Below are 21,398 nucleotides of genomic sequence, written 5' to 3'. Positions count from 1 at the left end.
GGATCCCTACAGCAAGTTGCCTGGTTAGACTAAGCAAGTCAGTGAGCTCTGGGATCATTAAGAGACTCTGTCTCAATGAATTTGGTGAGATCAACAATGGAAGACACCCGGGATCTACATCCAACCTCTACATGCACATGCAAAAAAGAACAAGTTAGAACTTCTAGAAAATTGCTAAGAACTGATTTTATGTGTTCTGACTCCAAATTTCATAAGTGTGCTGGGTAATGTATCTTTATTAATGTTTTAATTTAACATCCAAAGCAGTGGGGTTTCTATGACGTTTTATACAGGCTTTGTTCCTATTCAGTTATAAATGCTAATTGGCTTGGATTAACTTATCCACAGATATGCTTATGTCAAAGCATGTATGAATAAACATGTATACTTTATAAGAGTTAATGATAAAATAAAATAAAATCATGTTTTGTCATAAATAAAAAGCTTACTAAATAAAAATTAAAAACAGAAAACCATATAGAATGACGTGCTATATCCTAAAAGCTTACTATTATACAGAGCACTTGAAATGAGAGCAGGAAGGGTTAAAGACACGTGCAAGAAAAACTCTGAAGATAGAATTTATAGAATTTGTGCAACTGAAAACATATGAGTAAAAATGAACACAAAAAGAGTTGGACATGAAGTAAATGCACCTAAAGCAGTTGCTGGCATCTTGATTGAGCATAGGGAAGTAAAACAGAGGGGCTGTCTGCCAGACATCTGCTTCTGGCTGTCTAGACTTATTACATTAAGCTAAAATCACACTCATGCTTGCTGAACGCCAGCTAAAAAAGTGAGCAAGATTAAACAGAGTCAGAGAGCAACCAAGGCAGCTGGGAATGAAGGATTGGTATCCTTGAGGAGGGAGAAGCATGCAGAAGACGGCCTGCACACAGCAGACGGCCTGCACACAGTAGCTGCACTCCATGTTCCACACTTAGGTCCAGTTCTGCAGACTTGGAGATCGAACCCACGGCTAATGGTTCAGAGTGGTAGAGCAATCTCCCTAGAGAGAAGCAATCGCTGATGTCCAGGATCAAGAAGGCTCATTATTCAGGTAGGATGAAAATCCCAGGAAAAGGGAAGGACAAGAAAGTGAGCACAAAGACTCCACGAGTATGTTCCCCAGAGGCTGGAAACTTACTGTCTTCCTCCATACCTCTCTACCTATTCACTCGGGCGAGGTCTTTCAGTTGATTCCAGTGCTCACCTCAAAGACTGGGTGAAGCCAACTTGTCAGCTTACTCCAAAGACCCTCTTCCACCTTCTAAGTGCTGTGACTAAGAGGATACAGATGTGCTGCCCCCTCTGGGGATCTGAATAACTTCCCACTAGTAATCTACATTAGTGTGAAGACCGAGGAAGAAAACCATCAAGTAGAAAGTAGACACCAAGACTTTGTTAACTAGCTAGAGTCTTCAGCAGCCCCGCTGTGTGAATGGAACAGCAGGAGGAAGAGGACCAGACTTCTGGCGGGGGTGGGGGGTTAGGGGGAAAGGGGTGCATTGTAAACTGCCCTGTCTCCCAGTGGGATCTGGAGGGCTCTGTCCTTTAAATAAGAACAAACATGAAAAGAGCAGCTCAGGAGCCAGCCTTGTCCAAAGGGAGCTGTTCTCCCCCAAGTGCCCTCTCCAAGGGAAAATTTAACCCTCCCTGGAGTAAGTGATCAATAAAAAGTCCGCATGGGACAGGAGAGATGGCCCACCAGTTAAGAGCACTGGCTGCTCTTGAGGAGGATCTGGATTAAGTTCCCAGATGGTCCACAGCCCTCTGTGACTTCAGTTCCAGAGGATCTGTTGCCCTCTTCTGACTTCCATGGGCACCAGGCATGCATGCTGTACACAGGCAGACAGGAGAACAAACCCTCACACACACACACACACACACACACACACACACACACACACACACACACGTACAAAGCTCTTAAAGGGGAAGAAACAATCCCTCATAGGCAGCAATGTAGCGTTCAACAAACAAAATTAGGAGCTACCTCACCAGAGGACCCAAATATCTCGATCCCAGGAGAAAACACAAATGTTAATATTATCAGTTATCGACTTTGGTTTATGATTTAAAATATTGGAGAGTTTTAACAGAAAATTTTTTTTGTGTAAATTTTATTAAATTATAAAAGTTTCCATTTCCGCCCCCCCTCCCAACACCCTCCCACTCCCCCCACTCCCCCCCTCCTTCCCCTCCGTCCCCCAGGGCAGTCAGGGTTTCCTACCCTTAACAGAAAATTTTAATCTATAAGAATGGATTAGAAATTATAGAACTGAGGTAAAACAAGCTATAACAGATAAGATTAATGATAAACTATGTAGAGCATAAAAGGCACAAAAACGGCTGAAATGTAGATTTAGAGGGAGTGTCTGTATATAAAGAGAGAGTATAAAAGCAATAAATTATAAGCCCCAAATGGCAAAAGGTACGGGAAACAGTGTGTACAATTAAGGTACCAAAACCTGAGTCCTGGAAAATGAGAAAACGGGAGAAATTGTACAATTAGTCACAAAAATAACTACTGCATTAAAAATTGAAGAAAATTGCTGGGTTTTTTTGTTTTGTTTGAGACAGGGTTTAACTGTGTAGCCCTGACTGTTCTGAAACTTACTGTGTAGACCAGGCTGGCCTCAAACTCAGAGATCTGCCTGACTCTGCCTCTCAAGTGTTGGGATGAAAGGCGTGCACCACCATGCCCAGCTAAAATCTATCTTAATCCGATAAAATAAACCCTAAAACAAACAAACAAATGAAACAGTGTGAAAACAAGTAAGGAGGTCATAGTCATATGAGGTCATAGTCAGCTGTTGAAAGCACTTGAAATAAGAGTGAACATGAGAAGAACAGCCCGGGAGCCAGTCTGTGCAAGGCTGTCCACACTACTCCCACGGAGTACCAGAGTTCAATTCTTGGCACCCACATCAGGTGGCTCAAATACTTGTAACTTCAGAGGATCCAATGCCCTCTCTGGACTACAGGCACTGCATTCATGTGCACAAAGACACACATAATTAAAATATTCTAAAATCTTTCTTTAAAAAGGAAATGACTAAAGAGGTATGATGTGGATGAGCAACATTTCCAGAGCTTCTCACTGGGGAAAGGACTAGACTTACCTAGTAATGGGTGAGGTTGAAGGCAAACGTTAAAAGCTGGGGGACTACACTATGGGTTACCAAGGCTTATTTAAAAGATAGAGTTTTAGAAGAGTGGAACGGATGTATGAAGAGAACAAAGTTGGTTGGAGATGCGCCCATACATATGCCACTGCCTGGTCAATGAACTTTTAGAGACATAGTACTAAAATAACTGGGCATCTTTGTGAAAATGGGGGGGGGGGGGGTGTTGAAACTTACCTCAAACTAGTCACAAAACCCAAAGCAGGTAGATCATAGGGTATATTTAAAAATTGAAGGTAAAGCAGATTGCCTACAGATTTATGGGTCTACACAGCTCAGTGGAAAGGAATTATGGGACGGTGGGATAGTATATCTCAAGGCTCAGCACAGGAGGGCTACAGTCAACAGAAATTGGAATCTTAAATAGGAGGGACTTGCCCGGTGGGTTTTAGGAACTAAGCATATTTGAGGCAGTGTAGGAGTACAAAGAAAGAGAGATTCAAGATGAGGAAGACACATTTGATGATGTTGATGATGTATAACCCTCCACAGAGGATCAAAACTGAGAGAGGTTGCTGATCCTGAATCACCCTCATACGGAGCAACACAGCTGTTCATCACAACTGATGTCCTGGGAGGTGACATGTTTATTTTTTTTTTTTCTAGGTGGTTTGAGCCTTTCGTCATGCAGTGGCTAGATGAAAATGAAGATGTGTCCATGGAGTTCCTTCATGGAGCACTGGGAAGAGACAAAAAAGATGGAGTAAGTCCAGGCAGAGCCAGGATTCATTTACATTTCTCACCTCAGAGCAAGTAGGAAATATGGGGCTCATTGTTTTTAGTTTTATTTCAATTCCTCAGTGTCCTAAACAGATTTAACACTATTTCAAAAAGTTGGAGGACCTGATTGAATAAAAATGAAAACAAGAAAAGTCAATCACTATTTTGCCTGAAATTCTTCTTTGTTGTCTAAGTCTGACTCTATCAGCTCCCCTGGCTCTTCCAAAACCTCTGTCTTCATGGAAGACTCTAAAATTAAGGTAGAAGTGATGAGGAAAACACTCAACATTAACCTCTGCTCTCTAAATGCGTGTACAAAATGTACACTACACAAAAAGCCATGGCTTTAGCAGAAGAAAATACATTCCTTTAATGTACCTCAACAAAGCCCTTATGTCTAATTTATAGCTATCTTTTAGAGATGGTCTTTATGATCATTTTTTCCCTAAAATGACTGTGCTACCAGGCATCTGTGAGGACCAGCACTGATGGTTTTGTTTGGATTTGCTCTTGAGAGTGGTATCATATAACCCAGGCTGTTAGCCAAAGCTGATCTCCAACTCCTGATCCTTTTGCCTTAGACTCTCAAGTGCTCGTCTAACAGGTATCACCACCAAGCCTTACCAAACCTGATTGTTAAGGAAAAGATAGAACAAGTCTCTGTACAATAGACCAGCAGGTCAAAGAGGTCAGAGAACATTGTCTATGGACAACAATAATAATAATAGTGACTCTATCAAGTGTGTGAATCTTCTACCCATAACAACATAAATCATTAGAATATGTCCTTTCATAAATTAGAAATTCTTTTCTTTGAGCCTTTACTCCATTTCCCTAAGCCTAGGCTTGTTTGTAAAACTGCTTCTCCCATCTCCAAACCATCACCCTATGGTTTGGTTCCAAAGGGCGATAAGACATCAGCTCTCAAGTTTACAGGCTGCTGATTATGGGGAGAGCTCATCCTCAATGACCTTCAACCCCAACTCGGGGACCAGGTATGAGAGAATCTCTGCTTAGAAATGTCGTGACGCCCCTTTCCCTCCCTTCCTTTCTTCTTGCCTCTCAGTTCCAGCAGACATCGGATCATGCCCTCTTCTCTTGTTCCGTGGTTGATGTCTTTGCTCAGCTTAACCAGAGCTTTGAGATCATCAAGAAACTGGAATGCCCCAATCCTGAAGCCTTGTCCCACTTAATGCGAAGGTTTGCAAAGGTAGGTGGCATCGGGCGTGTCTTCTCTGGGAAAAGCCAACCTAGACATCTCTGCTGTGTCAGAGCGTTAGGATTTAGTGTCATTTGGAAAGGAGCCCCCTTTTTAGGATTTTGAAACAGGGGAGATGCATTTCACTTAAAAAAAAAATTGGGGGCCTGACTACACAGTTCTGTGTGTGAGGGGAACACTGGCCAGGCCCTGGGCTGGTGAGGTGACTCCAGATGCGCATCTGATAGGAGCTCTCTGGTGGTTACTCGCAGTTACTCACGCAGCTACTGCTCTGAGGGCACTATCTTGAGTGAACTTAATCTTTGACTAAAAAACAACTCATACTGACGAGGTTAAAATCTTACACCACGGCAGTTTCAAATGTAATCATCAAGCCCAGAGAAGCTGCAAGAACTTGTATTTTCTGGATCTTGTGAATAGAGGAATAAACCTTATTCTCCTAATAAATAGGCACAAAAATTTATCTGTCTTGTTAAAAAAATTAAGAAATGCCAAAAACTCATTTTAAATTGTGAAACATTTAAGGTCTTAGTTTATTAGTTCTACTGTAATAAAATGTGCTAGCATCCTTTAACATCAGAAATATCTTTTCTTGCAGTTGGAAGATTGACAGTTCAGGGTCCTTATGTATTTGGTTTCTTCTGAGGCCTTGTAGTTTGCAGAAGGCTACCTTTCCAACCTCCCAACATGCCCTCACAGGGACTGTGTTCTGAGCACTCTGCTCTCTCTCTCTCTCTCTCTCTCTCTCTCTCTCTCTCTCTCTCTCTGTGTGTGTGTGTGTGTGTGTGTGTGTGTGTGTGTGTGTGTGTTTGTCTCACAAAGAAACCTACCAATTGCATTATAGTGTCCACTCTAGAAGTATCATTTTAACTTAATTGCCTTTACTGCCTTTTTAAGATCTTACCTCTAAACAAATTGAAGACATTCTATCTGGATATTTGTCACATTTTGGACTCCTAGTGATTAGCTCTTTTGACTGTCAAGTTTTGAGAAAACCACTTAGTTCACAGCAGATGGGCACACTGAGCACATAACTGCTCTTAACTACAAACATGATGTGTCTATAACTTCATTTGTCGTTACCCCCAATGAGCTGTGGATGGGAGGCTCAGCTCTGCCCTGATATTGGCCCTGCCTCTCAGAAGAAGGTTTACATTTTCTTCTAATTAGTGAGGATGTCTTCCAGCAGATAATATCTTTTTACACTGTGTCAAAACAGATCGTCCTGTGGTAACAATTTATAAGCTCCACGGTTCACAGAGATTTACTTCTGGGTCACGGAACATCAGACAGCTTAGGTGATCCTGGAGAGACCTCTTCATTGTTGTATGACTCAAGAGTTCCTGTCTGAGAGGGCTGACAAGGGGAGAGCAGGGCTCTGAAGGCTCGAAGAGCTAACTGAGAAAATCAGCGGTACAATGTGAAAAGATATGAGAAAAAGTCAAAATGGCGGGCCTGACGTGGCCAACAGCTAGCATCCCAGAAGGATTCCAGGCAAACTGTCAGACAAATTCTATTACAGTATTTGTCCACTATGAAATGCATTAAACTCATCTTTGCTAATTAGGATGACTAAGAAAACTCTTTGCTTGTTAAGATACTAGCTGAGAGTAATTTATTTGGGTCATTCCTAGAGAGGATTTTCCTGGTGATTATAATTTCTTATTATGGTAAAATCTGTAGAATTATCCCGAAGATTCCTAAAGCCTGTCCTTAACTAAATATTAGATAGTTGTCCCTCAAATAGAACAAGGTGTAATCATTAGGAAGACTGTGTTTGAAACAACTCAGAGTGGAAGGAATATCATGGAGGAGTGAAGAGCTGGGGCCCCAACTCCCACTTCATCCCCAGCAGCTCTGACCTTTTTGCACTTCTCAAACTGACCCAATATTAGACAGGTGGAGAGCCACAAAAGAGGTTTCAAAAGAATATACGTAGGAAAACACATTGCCTAAGCTAGATGAAAAGTGGCATCTTACACGTGTCACGGGAAAACTGTAAGGTTTTGTTGGCACAATCAATTTTTCTATTAAATAGAGCATTTTTTAATCCCTGGAAAATTGGACATCCTAGTGATAGCAAGTTCTTATTGCAGGTATCATTTCCTGGAAATGTAGCTATTAGTAATTAGCATTGAAAAAGAAATTCTATTTTTGATGATTATTTGGAAACCATGTAACTCTTTGTAATTCTCATAGAGACTGACAGGGGAAAAAAATAAAAGGCTGAAACAGTTAATTCATTACATAACTATAAAAGTAAAGTCCATTCACATCCATTACCATTACCAGCCTCTTAATCCACAGTTTGCATCTTGAGTAAAAGAGTTAATAAAGAATGAGAGTTGGCAGCTCTTGCAGTAACAACAGACTATCTGATATTTGTCTTATTTCATTCTAACATCAGGTGTGGCCTTTGGTCTTGAAGACCTGTCCTTCTTGGTTCCTTGCATCAAACTATACTGAAATCGCAATGCCTTAAAATACTTTAAATTGTATTTTAAAATACCTCTGGTAAGAGATGGTAATAATATCCCCAGACATCTCAGAAGATTTAACAATCTAAAATGAGTGTCACAGGAGTGATTCACCTTACTGAAGTGCGCACCCAGCTTTACAAGATACTGAACGAATCTGCACATTTCAGCATGGTGACACAGAGAGGTGCCGAGTGGCTAAGGGTTTGTAAACTTGGTACATCTAAATTAGATATCGATGTGACCGTCCTACTGCTCTGGACAGGTGCAGGTGGTTAAATTTTTTAAAGAAATATGGGGGTTGGAGCTATGGTTCACTGGCTAAGATGACTGGCTTCCTTTACAGAGGACCCAGATTCAAGTCTCAGTGGTCATGTGGTGGCTCACAACCTCCTATAACTGGTTCTAGTAAATCTGACACCTTTTTTCTGTAAGCACTGCACACATAAACATGCGTACATGGAGGCATATACCCATAAACAAAAGTTAAATAAATTTATAAAATTGTTTAAAGACATGTGAAATAATAATTGTTTTCTCTAAAATTACTTAGAAACAGCACATCTTCTTTGTGATTGTGAACATTGAGGTGTTTGACAGATGTTGGAGTTATGGAATATGAGACATGCATATTGTTCTTCCTCATGCTCTGAAACCTAATCCTAACTTTAAAAAGTAATAATGACAATCCATCAAGAATAATGATATATTAATCATTTTATTTATGGTGCATCACCTCTCTCCCTAAAACCCATAAGGTACGGACTGCTGCCCTCCCATGGTATTTTATGATGACATAGGATGAAAGGATATGGGACTAAGATAAAGCACCCCAGTATTAATGTCTTGTAGTGATACTTCCAACTATTGGCCAGCCTTCCATCTCACCCCAATGTGATCTGATACCCATTGTTGAGTTGGAGACTAGAATCTCATTTACTATTTTTACTCTTAAGACAAAGCCTAGGAATCTGTGGCAGAGTAAATAGGAGAAATATCATAAGCAGAATGTATTAAAATAGACCGAGGACACAGAACCCTCTTCTGCAGCGGCTGAATTGCCATAAGAGTCTCCCTCGCCTGAGAGAGTTTGTCAACACTTGAAATGTGATTCAGGGGCTTGGAGAAGACTATCAAGTTGATAATTGCTGAGAAAGCATCAGATCCTAAGTTTTGTTTCCCAGCATAGCTGGAGAAAGTTGGGCAGGGGGGCAGGTACCTGTAATCCCAGCATTGGACATCCAGAGACAGCACGATCCAGTGTTCAATCAAGTTGAGGAGAGCAATTGAGGAAATTTTGCCATGTCAACCTCTGTTTTACACACACACAAACACACACACACACACACACACACAAATAAAGCATCTGAACCAGAATTTCTGACTTACAGATCCTAAGATCAATGCAATGGATAAGCCTACCAGGTGGGCTGACCCGATACTAACTCAGGAAATCATAGTACGTTGCTGATGTTGTTGGCCAGCCCCTTCAATATACCAGCAGTGGCAGTCTGTCACATCAGAACTTTCCCAGGCCAGAGGACATTTTTGTCATCCTGGCTGATTCTTTAAATGTCATAGACTCTCACTTCACTGCCACAATCCCTTTAGGACTCGATGTTTTTAAGTCCGAAGTTCTTTGACCATCTGTCCTTCTGGGGCATTAATCCCTCACCGTCTGCTATCACTTCTTTATATAAACTGTATTCGATTATGAGCAGGATGCAGACATTCACCAAGAGGCTGCCCCGGTGAGCGCACTTCCCCCACCTTCTATCCACCCCTCCCCCATCCCCTTGACTGTTACTGATTTTATAGCCCAGAATGCTTTAAAGGTAAAACCACACCTAGAAACCCCTGTGTGAGCCTTGCTAGAGACTCCTTTCCCAAACAGCTTCTCTCTGAAGAGTGACCTCTACCCTGCAGGCCACCAGCTCCTCAAGACCATGATTCTGAAGTGTTGCTGTGCAACTTATTCAGCTGAAGGTGGTTTGTTGAAAACAGAGGCGTCTGGTGATGCCGACTGCACATATCCGAGGCAGGCTGTGAGAATTTGCGTCTCCCTGTTTGCAAGCAATGCTGATGACAGTTCCCAGAGCCACACTCAGATAAGCAATGGTTTGGAAGGCATGCCCTAAACAACTGCTAATTTGAAGTAAAATAATAATAATAATAATAATAATAATAATAATAATAATAATAATGACCAAATTTGGTTTATTTTAGTGAATAAATTAGAATGAAATTGAAGTTGGCCTTCAAATGCACACTGAAACTCCTCACTCCGATGTATTGATACAGTAGAGCCAAATCCCCAGGGCTGTTACAGCAGCACTGTAGAGCACCATAGGTTTATATAAGGTCTCCAGCCACACCCAGCATGGCCATGTCTTTCCTCACCACAGCCCACCCATATTTGACTGTTACCATCAGCAGGCTAGTGAGTGTGAGGGTCAGGAGCAGTTTTCTCCAATCGGGCAGAGAAGGGGTGGTGTTTTTCTCTGAAGTAGATCACAGTAGCACAGCATGGAGGATTCGTATAGAGCAATTCTAGACGACCACGCCTTCCTTCTCCAGAAAAACAAGTTAAAGCCGCCTAGCAGACATCTAACTTTCTAAATGACACTGAACCGTGCAGGGTATTTTTCCATCCACCTCTCACCCCCAGCGTTTTATGTCTGAGATACAGCAGGCAAGGCCATGAGGACTATGGCTTATGGGTATGGGTTTGGGTGGCAGGGTATTATCATTGCCACAGTCTGCACTGTCGGTAAGAAACTGCATTGAGAGTTGCATTCACAAGCACAGATGAGCGAACCCTCCCCGGAAATCCCACAGTTGCTCAGCATGGCATCTAGAGGGAAATATGAACGGCTCCACTTGGAAGAGACTTCTGTCTAATCAGCCGTCTGTTTCCGTGGATTTATTGATCTACTTCTTAATGAGATCTTCTGGTTTTTGAGGCCAAATTTCTATTTAAACTGAGTCTCATTATCTCAGTACCAAGCACTTCTGTAAAGCATCAATCTCCTGTCGACACATTATCCCTAATTCTTTCTGCTTATTGTGAACTTAAAAGTCAATAAAACAAGTTTATAGTCAAATTTGGTGGATTCAGTCTGTGGGCTAAATATTCCTCCCTGAGTTTAACTCTTTAGAATATCGCTACCAGTGCATTGCGAACCACTGTGGGAGCAGGGAGTATTTTTATTTATATGTATGTGCATCTGTGTGTTGGTGTGGGTGCATACGAATGTGAATGCAGGAGCTTGCAGATGTCATAACGGGCTGGGGCTGGGGATCAGCTCCCTGATAACTAGAGTTATAGAGTAGCCTTATGGGAGTGCTCAGAATGGAACCTGGGCCCTGTAGACCAGTGCAAGCTCATACCTCCTGAGACATCAGTCCAAAGAAATATATTTGAAAAGGAGATGATTTTGGTCTTTGATTATTCTACAATAAATGACATACTTCAATCATTACTGTGACTTCATCCTTTTTAAGAAGATGGCATTCACAGTTGACATGTTACTTCTACCTGAATGTAAAAGCCAAAGAAGGCAAACTCCGTGATGTATCTTCACACAATTATAATATATTTAATTAACACAGTTCATTTTTCTCTCTTCCCCATAATTAACAGAAGCGGGGGTTACAAGTAGTTTTAGAAAGAAAAGCAGAAAATATCAAATTTGGATCCAAAAGAGAAGTAAGTCAGCAACATTTTTAGCAAATGATGTGCTACTAAATAACAGTAAATAAACAATTCATTGCTGCATAACAGTAAGCAGACAAATACCCAGATAGAGAAGGAAAGAATGAAATAACAAAATCTGAGTTTTCACACTTTAATAGTAGCGTGTGATAGCATACAGTGTAATTTCTTATTGTTAAAGAGAATCGCTGTTGAATGGCGGTGTAAGAATGTCTAACCTCTCTTGTAAACGAGGCACCGAGGAATGGTGGAGAAAGGGGAGAAAATGGCCACTGCAAATAACCTTAATGTTATAGACATGGGGTGATGAAAGGGAGCTAGAAGCCCTAAGAGAGCACTCCAAGCTGGCAGTCTCCAGCTAGAAAGGTGGGGAAACGTGTGATATCATGAGACATTAAGTCCCTAAGATGGTAAGAGATTGCCACGTGACAGCCCATGCACCTTCTGAGCAACTTTAGGAAATAACTATGTGATAGAATGAGTTATGCTCTGATAAATTGGATCTGTGTGGTGTGTTTGAAGTGCCTTTCAGAATGCTGGCAAACTCATACACATGCAACGATTTGTGATTCCTCCTTGGACATAGATATGGGTTGAGCCCTCCTCTGGTTCTCTTTAGCCTGGATATTATTGTCTCTGTGAGATGGTACACTTAACTCCGTTTACTGACGTGTATTGTGCAATATTTTCCTTCTCAGACCATCAATAAGGTTCTGGTCCAGTACGCGGCCATTGTATCGAGTGACTTCAGTTCATACTGCGATAAGGAGGCTGTGGTAAGTAGAACCCCCTGCTGCTGAGTGTCCCTAAGTCGAGACTTGCATTTTCTGACATCAGCTAAGTAAGAGATCATCAATATCTGTTTGATCAGGGATAACAAGAGCTTGGGAATCTCAGGGCACTGCCTACAAACCTCTCCAGTCACCGTGAGCAGGTGTCCATGCAGGATTGGAGAGAAGGCCACTGCTTGCCGAGTTATGGTTTCCTAGGTTGTCAGAACTGAGATGATAAACCATGGAAAATGCACAAACTCTTTAAAGCACTGACACTGAGAACAAGGGAGTTCAGAACTACAGTGTCGACATCAACCACTGTTGGCCTTGTTACCAACCCTAAAATAAGTATAATTTAGCCTTGGTTTTCAAATCAATTGAGAAGGGGAGTAAATGCACAGGGCAAGGGTGCATCCCCCTATGAATTATCCATATCCCCCTGTTTGCGATGATCCAGGAAATACTTGTAAAATCCAAAACGGTATTGCAACTTATTCAGCAAAAAGCATAAAGAAAGCCGAGATGAACTGAAGCTGTTTGGAATGTAATTAAAGCGAGCTGGGGGTGGAAAGGGAAGGTGTTCTTACTTCTGTCCTTAGTATTCAGAGAAATGTGTAGCCAACACTGAATTTTTAAAAAGAGTAATGCTGAAACACATATACGGGATTTTCAAGAGCAAGTTTTCCCTCCCCCTTCCAAAAATAGAAATAAAAATGAAAACCAGTCCACACTGGTCTGCAAGGCTGAAGGGGAACTGTGAGCTGGGCGGCAACAACCCCGCTCACCCCCGGCTGACAGCTCATGAAGACAAGTCAGCCCCGGTGATTCTGGAAGATTCCAGTAGACGCCTCTTTCCCTTCCGTTAATATGCTGCCCAGAAATTTGATTATAACTTTCAGACTATCTCAGTACTGATTTCCAGCCACCTTTGGCTCCAGCCCTCTAACAGGCAGAATATTTACTCGGTAGAAGCATATATTTTCATTTAAAGGTTAAGAGATGATGCATACCTTCAGCGTTATTCTGCAAATCAGAAGGGTGTGCTGTAGTTTCAGCAAATACTCAATTGCTGTTAAGATGGCAAGATGTGGATTTGGAAAGTTGGCTGTGAAATAACTGATTTCTGTCAGCCCCTTAAAGCCTGGGCGGTCTTCCCTTCACATGCTAGCATTCTGAATTCTGAATCCTAGGGAAAGCCCTCAGACAATTAATTATACATCAATATTTACTGTATTATTTTATGTTATTCGTATCGGAGTTGTATTTTTCAGAATCAGCTTTTTTCAGTATTGTTTATTTGTGTGTGTGCACATGCTAAGGAAATAAACAAAATAAAATTTTCAAGAAGACATGACCCTAACATTTGATGTGTTAGGGATCAGAATTAAAGTTCACACTTAAAGAAAATGTCTACTTGAGAGTAATTTTTGTAGCATGACATGCTATTTTAGTTTAGTATTTGAGACCGGTTTCATGAAGCCCAGGATGACACTGAATTTGCCATTTACTCCGCTTCTGACCCATCTGCCTTCACTCCCTGAGTGCTAGGGTTCCTGTTGTGACTCCCAGAACCCATATTCCTGTGACAATTTAAATTAGAAGTGGATCGAACCACTTTTATGCCTTTTGTCACCATTCCAACCAATGCCAGAGCACCCTTTTCTAAATCAAGATTTCTTTATTTTAGACATTCTATCTTTATTAATTCAAACACTTTAGCCATATAGGTTTGTCCCTAGTTTGAGTAAAATTAGTATTACAACAGTTCTCAGTTAAGATAAATTAAAATGTGGACAATATGTTTATAAGGAAAATCAAAATGTACACACACGGAGTTACAGCTACACCCAAACTTTCCTTCCATCTCCACAAACTTTCTAATAAGCAATATAATTAGATTTAGATAATTCTTTTACTGGATATTTCTCTTTTTTTTTCTCCCAGATTTTAAAGATAAGGTCTTATTCCATAGCCCATGCTAGCTTTGAACTTTGAGTTTTCCAGCCTCAGCCTCCCCAGTTCTGAGAATCTAGGCATGTGCCATGGATGCCTAGAGGGGTTTATTCATACATTTATTTATTTATTCTTACTCATTGACTACATAATTGTTAGAATCAAGCTGTTTTATGTTTGAGGTATAATTAAGCAATAACCTAGTTCTTAATAATGATTTGATAAGCCAATATAATTAAAGTGAACTTTATCTAGAAAATTCAACTCCATCTCTTGTTTCCCCATACTCTTTATATGGAGTGAGTAGCTATTGTGCAAGGTGGGTCCAGCTCTCTATGTCCATTTTATTCTCCCTAGGTTTTTTACAATAAGAAAAGATCATATTTGAGTCAGAGTATAGCTTTTACATAAAAAAGTTGTTACTCTAGTCCTGTTCTATGTGCTGAGTAAAATAGGCATTAAGGCTGACATCAAATAAAACACAGAAGGGCCCAGCTAACTTGGGTGAGGGAGAAGCAGGTGCTGATGCTGTCTACCCAGGTAGTCTTCTACTTCTCATCAGATGTCAAGGTCATACTTTGACCTTGGCTTTCTTTTTGATAGGCTTCCCCAAATCCAAGGCACATCCCCTACACCTGCCTTTCTGCCATATTTTTCAGCTGAAACTGTGTGTTTCTTCCATTTGTGGAACCACAAACGTTTTGAATCCTCCTGTAAAACGAACGATTTGAATACATCTATCGAATGGAGTGTGCCTACCTCAAGCAGTACTGACGGTGACTTGGGGATTAGGGAATCAAAGCTGCTTCTGGAGCATCCAACTCAGCACCTGGAAACTCTGTAGCATAAATCACAGTTATCTGTGTTTAAAAAAATAAAATATTTAAGTGGCCAGAATCCAGGGAACAGAAGTTTAAAATTGTTTCCATAAATCAAACTTAGATTGTGGTCACTTTAAGAGTCAAGTACAAAGTCTCTCCGAGGTCTGTGATGTGGTTAAGGTAATAATAAAATCTTTCCACTGATGAGAGCTAACGCCTCTTTGATGTCCCACGAGTCCTTTGTCTGACCTTCTGATTCATTACTGGCTCACTTCCCAGCCACTTGGACATATCCACTTCCTGCCTCTGTCATCTCCAGCTCTGAGCCACTAACTCTTCAGAATCAATATGGAGCAACTATCCACTGATTTTGCAACTATGCCAAAATCTATTTTCTGATTAGAAATTCCGAATTGACACCTAGTCTTGTCACAAAGATTTTTATCGCCATCGTCCTTTCCTGTTCCGTGCGAGCACAGTACACAGCCCACCCGAAGCTTCAGCAGCGTGCGCTGTGTTTGCGTTGAGCTCGTAATGACAGTAAAGAACAACCCAATGCGAAGTCTTAGAAAACAGATGCAAAGTAGGTGATGGAAAAGTCGAAAGCTAGGAAATAAAATCCTAACCTAAAGTACGGGAAAGGGGGCCCAAATAAGCAAAGAAAAAATGAGAAGGGACGCACACTTGCTCTGGAACTAGATAATGAAGAGACTTGAGTCAATAGCTTCGGGACTTTATTGATAACTAGAGACTCCATTGAAGGTTTTCTCATTTTTGTAAGATTTTTTGGATTTTAAAAAAATTACAGGTGTTCTTTTGGTTTTCAAACAGCAAGATTACCAAAGAATTGAAATTGATTTTCTTAAAATAAAAATTTTCCAAAATAGACTATGGTAGGTTGGGGATATAGTTCAGTTGGAAGAGCATTTACAAAGCATGTATGAAGTTCTAGGTTTGATCCCCAGCACAGCAGAAGCCAGGCCTGGTAGTGCATGCATGTCACCCTGGCACTCTGGAAGTCGAGGCAGGAAAACCAGAAGTTCAAGGTCATCTTCAGTCATCTAGTAAGCCTGAGGCTAGCCTGGAATACATGAAACATTGCCTCAAAAAAATAATGCTAACATATAAAACATGGCTAATTCAAATGTTGAAACTACCACAACATGAGGAAAAAAGGGTGCTGATAGCTAGTCTCTGTGAGCTACTGCATGAGTTTGTTCTTAAAGTGTGTTCTCCCAAATGACCTTCTAGTTCCTTTCTATTCCCAGCCATTAAAGCCATCATTCAAAGTAGCAGAATTATGACATATGAAGTGTATTATAGGCCATAGGTAACAGCTACAACCTAAACTCACTACAGAGGTAACATGGAAAGGATGCTCACATTCACCTCTCGTTCTCTTTCTGTAAGCCCTGCATCTTGATGAACAACATCCAACAACTGCGGGTCCAACTGGAAAAAATGTTCGAATCCATGGGCGGGAAAGAGGTGAGTGTGTGACCATTCCTATCTTTAACAAATACCTCTTGGGGGGATATTAGTAGCATTTTGCTTTGCTTTGGAAAGTGTCTTACTTTTTGAAATGTTTTACCAACAAGCAGGAAACATTTTTAATCTCTAAAATCCCATTGACAATTATGGCCATCGCTATGACAATATTTTAGTCAGGGGAGGTATACTCAGGAGCAGGGAGAGAGCCAGCTGTCTTGTTGTACAACTAAAACATATGCACATATGATAATGATTAGTAGTACAGTGAAGACTACACTTTATACTGTTGTATACTGTCACCTTGAAGTTGACGCTTGTTTTAGAATCCAGATGTGGCAACAGTGGTTTTTGGCTATGTCAGTGCTTAATTTTTCACATCGTGAAAGCCGCGTCAAATGTGCTCTGTGTTGTGTCCGTAATGTGTCGTGTCTCTGTTCAACATCTTTGCCTTGCAATTCCCCGAGCAGAAGAAGGAAGGAGAGAGGTTCTCCTACGAGGTTTGTGATGGCAAGCGTTACCCGCTTCCCCTGGCTGTTGTGCTCACCCTCCATGTGAAGATCATCGCACGGCCACGTGCTCTCTCTCATTGGCTTGTTGGGATCAGGCAGAGAACAGTACACTAGCTTGCATCCGCCTCTTCCTGCTTGCCAAGGTCCTGTCTTTTCTTACAAACTGATGTGCGCATCTGGGGATTGAGGAATAGGGAAGATGTTGAAGGCGAGAGCCACAGAGCAACTCGTCTTCCCCATCTCATCCTGATCACCGCCAACAGCAACAAGAATAGAACAAACCCTTGGGGCTGGAAGGATGGCTCAGCAGTTAAAGGACCTGGCCGCTCTTCCAGAGGACTCGGGTTTGAGCCCCAATGCCTACATATCAACCCTAGTTCCAGGCCATCTGATTCCTTCTCTGGCCCTCTCAGGCACTGCATACACATGGCACATATTATGCAAGCAGGCAATCACTTGGACACATGAAGTAAATTTTTTAAAAGCGAAAACAGACCCAGTGGAGCTGTATCCAGGGTGTTTCTAACTCACCTACATTAGCCTCTCTGTCTAGTAAGCTGTGGGCCCATGCCGAAAGCTAGGTTAGGAATCAAAGCAAACTTCCCTTTTATTTGTAAATGTTTGAGGTTGTAGAGTCCTCATTTAATGTCAGCCCTCTTTCTGTGAAATGAATCTTTAAACCTAAGGAGAAATTCAGCTCCCCCATCTATGTCTCATTTTCCATCTTTAAAAAAAAATCAAGCTGCTATCCTGTCTCTTATAAACAAGAAGTGCTAGAATACAGTTTTAAAATAAAGTGAGTTTTTTTTTTTTTTTTTTGCTGAGCTGTGCTTCCCTGGCGGTGTTAGTTCAGTTTGTGGGGGAGACCTCCATCCCTGCTGCGCAGTAATGCCTGCCCCAGGCTTTGAGGACATCAGTCTCATTTCTGGATTCTTCTGTTGAAACTGATGGGCATGGCAGTTGGGGATCTTCACATAAGATTCCATTTCTAATTTTCCTGATGCTGCATATTCAGCCATTTCTATCTATTTCATATTTTTGGAAGTAATGAAGAAATCACTCATTTCTTATGAGAAATCTCATGTCCAAAATTCAGTGAAAATTAAATATCAGGAATCATTTAAGAATGAGATTAGATACTAAATGACCTATTTCTAGAAACTTCCCCCTCTGCTCCAAATATTTCTCTGCTGTTCTGAGTTTGAGCTCTACTGTGGATAATATTTGCTGAGCTGAGTATTAACTAGATGAACCAGAGCCGATAGGACCAAAGACTCATGGGGCCTGTGGCTAAAAGAAGCCACCTGCTACCTAAGCCCCTATCAAAGAGACTTCTTCACCAGTCAGAAGTGAGTTCTTACTTCTGCTGCAGTTTCCAATTTGAAAGGCACATTATAAACTGGATGTAAATATAAGTTCTTCTTTCATAATGCAAGCTATGCCTATTTACTGAGTGCCTTGTGCTTAGCATACAAGGAAAATGCAGTTCAGTGAGTGAGAGACCAAGGCCTGGTTTCTAGCTGTATAATCTATGGGATGAATCACAGTGGCTTCAGTGGCTTTCAATTCTTTCTTCGAAATACTTCTGACTCCTCTCTCCTATATTCAAGGTCCTCCTGTCTCTCTATATATACAGAGTTTTCCCCTTTCCCTTCCATTTTAATCTGGCTTCTGTTGCTGAGAAAAACTCAGAGCTGGCATAGGGACTTGTGAAAGCTAAGAAGAAAATAAGACCCAACCCAAGGCTGAGTGCAACACACAACTTTCCAGGACAGTTGTGCTTAATTAATATATAATTACGTTAGAGTTGCTATGTTTGGCTTCCTTCATGACTAAGGTTATGAAGATGATCTGCAAATTTTTTCCAATGGGCTCATCTGTGAGTGACAATCATTTAAACAAGTTCCTTCACTTGGGGCCTTTCCAGAAATCGGAAAGTATTTTATTGAAACCTGGCTTGAAGGTATATGGCTGCAATCCCAGAACTGGAGAAATGGGAGTAGGAGGATGAGAAGTCAGCTGTTGTCCTTGGCTATCCAGTGAGGTCAAGGCCAGCGTGGGATATGCGAGACCTTGCCTCACCCTAAAAAATATCCGAAGGAAAAAGAGATGATGATATAGGGTGTGACCAGGAGTCGCCTTTTGCTATAAGACATATATACAGTACTTGGTACAGGCATATTCAACAGCCTTTGAAAGGCTTTTTTACCATGTGAGGCCAAGGAGATACTCATGGGTAAGACCATTGACCATAGGCTGGGCAGTGGTGGCACACGCCTTTAATCCCAGCACTCGGAAGGCAGAGACAGGCAGATAGATCTCTGTGAGTTCAAAACCAGCCTGGTCTACAAGAGCTAGTTCCAGGACAGCTAGAGCTGTTCCACAGAGAAATCCTGTCTCAAAAAAAAAATCATTGGCCATGGAAGCATGAAGACCTGATATCAATTCCACAGAACCCATGCAAAAATTCAGGCATGATCACATTCACAAATACATACCTGTAACAGCAGTATAATAACAGTGCTGTAGTGAGGAGAGACAGGAGGATCTCTGGGACCTGCTGGCCTCCACCCTAGTTCCAGATTCAGTGAGAGACCCTGTCTCAAGGGAATAAAGCCGAGTAAAAGGGTAAGACACCATCATTATCTGACTTCTACATGCATGAATAAGGACACACACACACGTGCATATACATCATACACATGTACCATGCATACACACATATGTCATTTTTCAAATCATAAGTTCTTCCTTGTGAACTAATCTCAGCTGTCAATTTCTTCTCCAAGTGCGGCTGTATAGCGAATCTTAGCTGATACCAGTGACATCCTCCGTGCCAGACCCAGTTTCTCCTCTCTCAGGAGCCTGTTATGTTTACCCCTCTATGCTGGGGTGTGTCTTTCTCTCTACAAAAGTCAAATTAGCAGATGATTGCTTGTGCATCTGCTCAGAGTAGTCTTACATGTCACGTGTTTGTTAGCCAGGCTTTCCGCACAGGCCGCTTGCCTCGAGCACTGTCCACAGCTGGCTGCTTGCAGACACATCTGCATGACGTTGCTTTGACTTGGGCACTGCCGGGATAGCTCTTCCCTCACAGGACAACGTGGACACAGAAGTGTTTCACACTTGGGGTTTGGTTTTGCGCTGTCTGTTGGTGGGAACAGCTACCTTCTGCATGGGGTCCAAACGGAAACACTGCCAATCAGTCTTCGGGATCATTGTATTGAAATCTATACAGCCTATATTAGAATCTGACTTGGGACAAAACAAAGTTAATCATTTGCTGCATCATCACCATCCTGTGTCATATGGTGCTCCTGTGTACCGCAATAATAGTAAAAACATCATGGCATTGCCATTCACTGGTGAATGATTAGTCACTTGTTCTGTACTAGATGGAATAACTCAAAACATGAACATTATACTCTATACTAGTTTGTGTCTTGACTATAACTCCATGAATGTCTATTTCAAGTTCCTTTGTGTTAATTTCCTAACATGAGTGGGTTGTAATGACCCTTGGAAGTGACTTGGAGATTTGCCTTTGATCTGAAATCTATGAAAAAGAAAATTAAATCATTTAAAGTTTAATTTCTTTGCAGGAAGTCCTAATATATCGGTTGGGATACTCCATGAAAGTTACATGAGTTGGTTTAGGAGAAGTCTGCCTGTGCCCTGTGAGCAGAGACTGTCTGCATTGTGGTGTGACCACGTGACATGGTGGCACCTGCAGTTATTCATCAGCTTAATGACCATTGATAGTACTCCAAACTCTAGACCAGTGGTTCTCCACCTTCCTGGTGCTGTGACCCTTTAATACAGTTCCTCATGTTGTGGTGACCCCCAACCATAAAATTATTTTCGTTGCTACTTCATAACTATAATTTTGCTACTGTTATTAGTCACAAATATCTGATATGCAGTATATCTGATATGCGACCCCCAGGTTGAGAACCACTGCTCTAGGAGTTATTTCTTATTGAGAAACTTAGAGAAAAGGAAGTTTTTACTAAGCTACATTTCCATTCCCCTTACCATAACGCAGACCCAGTGAGCGCCATGGAAACGCGATTTTTATTGACATGTCTCAAATATAACTGAGTTTCCGACTCTGGTCTCAATGGGGACTTCCCTGTAAGAATAAGTTTTGTGTTTGTCCATGGAGAATAGAGCCCAGGAGTCTGGAGCATATGCTATGTCTCTTTAGGTGAGCAACTTCATTCTTGTGTTTCAGTCATATGTATCCGAATTATTCTAAACTTTAAATGCTGGGTTAGCATTTGACTGCTCCGGTGTGTGGTGTACAACTCACTGAAGTTCTTCCCCAAACCTATAACCACACAGATTTGGTGAGTTCTCTAAGCAGTTCCAGACAAGACAGGAAGCAGAGAACCTGGGGTGAGGCTCATTGCCTAAAGACAGGAGGCCTCCATATAGGTAGTCACTGAACTTCAAGCACACACCCTTGCTGCAGGCTGAGGTTATGAGGACACTGCAGAACTCCAGCTCCAGAGGATTTGGTTCAGCAGCCC

At 41.5% G+C, this 21,398-nt stretch overlaps 1 protein-coding gene across 4 annotated transcripts in view; it reads left to right on the top strand.

Annotated features, from left to right (window-relative positions):
- Unc13c (unc-13 homolog C) overlaps positions 1-21,398 on the top strand; it is a 445,873-nt gene that overhangs the window by 343,657 nt on the left and 80,818 nt on the right. For all 4 annotated transcript variants that reach the window (XM_087905372.1, XM_087905373.1, XM_087905375.1 and 1 more), the window contains 4 exons: positions 3,795-3,891; positions 4,975-5,118; positions 12,018-12,095; positions 16,277-16,354. In XM_087905372.1, the coding sequence (XP_087761498.1) occupies positions 3,795-3,891; positions 4,975-5,118; positions 12,018-12,095; positions 16,277-16,354 (397 nt within the window). The remainder of the gene's footprint in view (positions 1-3,794; positions 3,892-4,974; positions 5,119-12,017; positions 12,096-16,276; positions 16,355-21,398) is intronic.

The sequence above is a fragment of the Myodes glareolus genome, chromosome 4 (genome assembly GCF_982192425.1).
Source record: "Myodes glareolus chromosome 4, mMyoGla1.1, whole genome shotgun sequence".
Lineage (NCBI taxonomy): Eukaryota > Metazoa > Chordata > Mammalia > Rodentia > Cricetidae > Myodes > Myodes glareolus.
The sequence above is the reverse complement of the archived record's forward strand: the minus strand, read 5'-3'. Positions and strand labels throughout refer to the sequence as shown.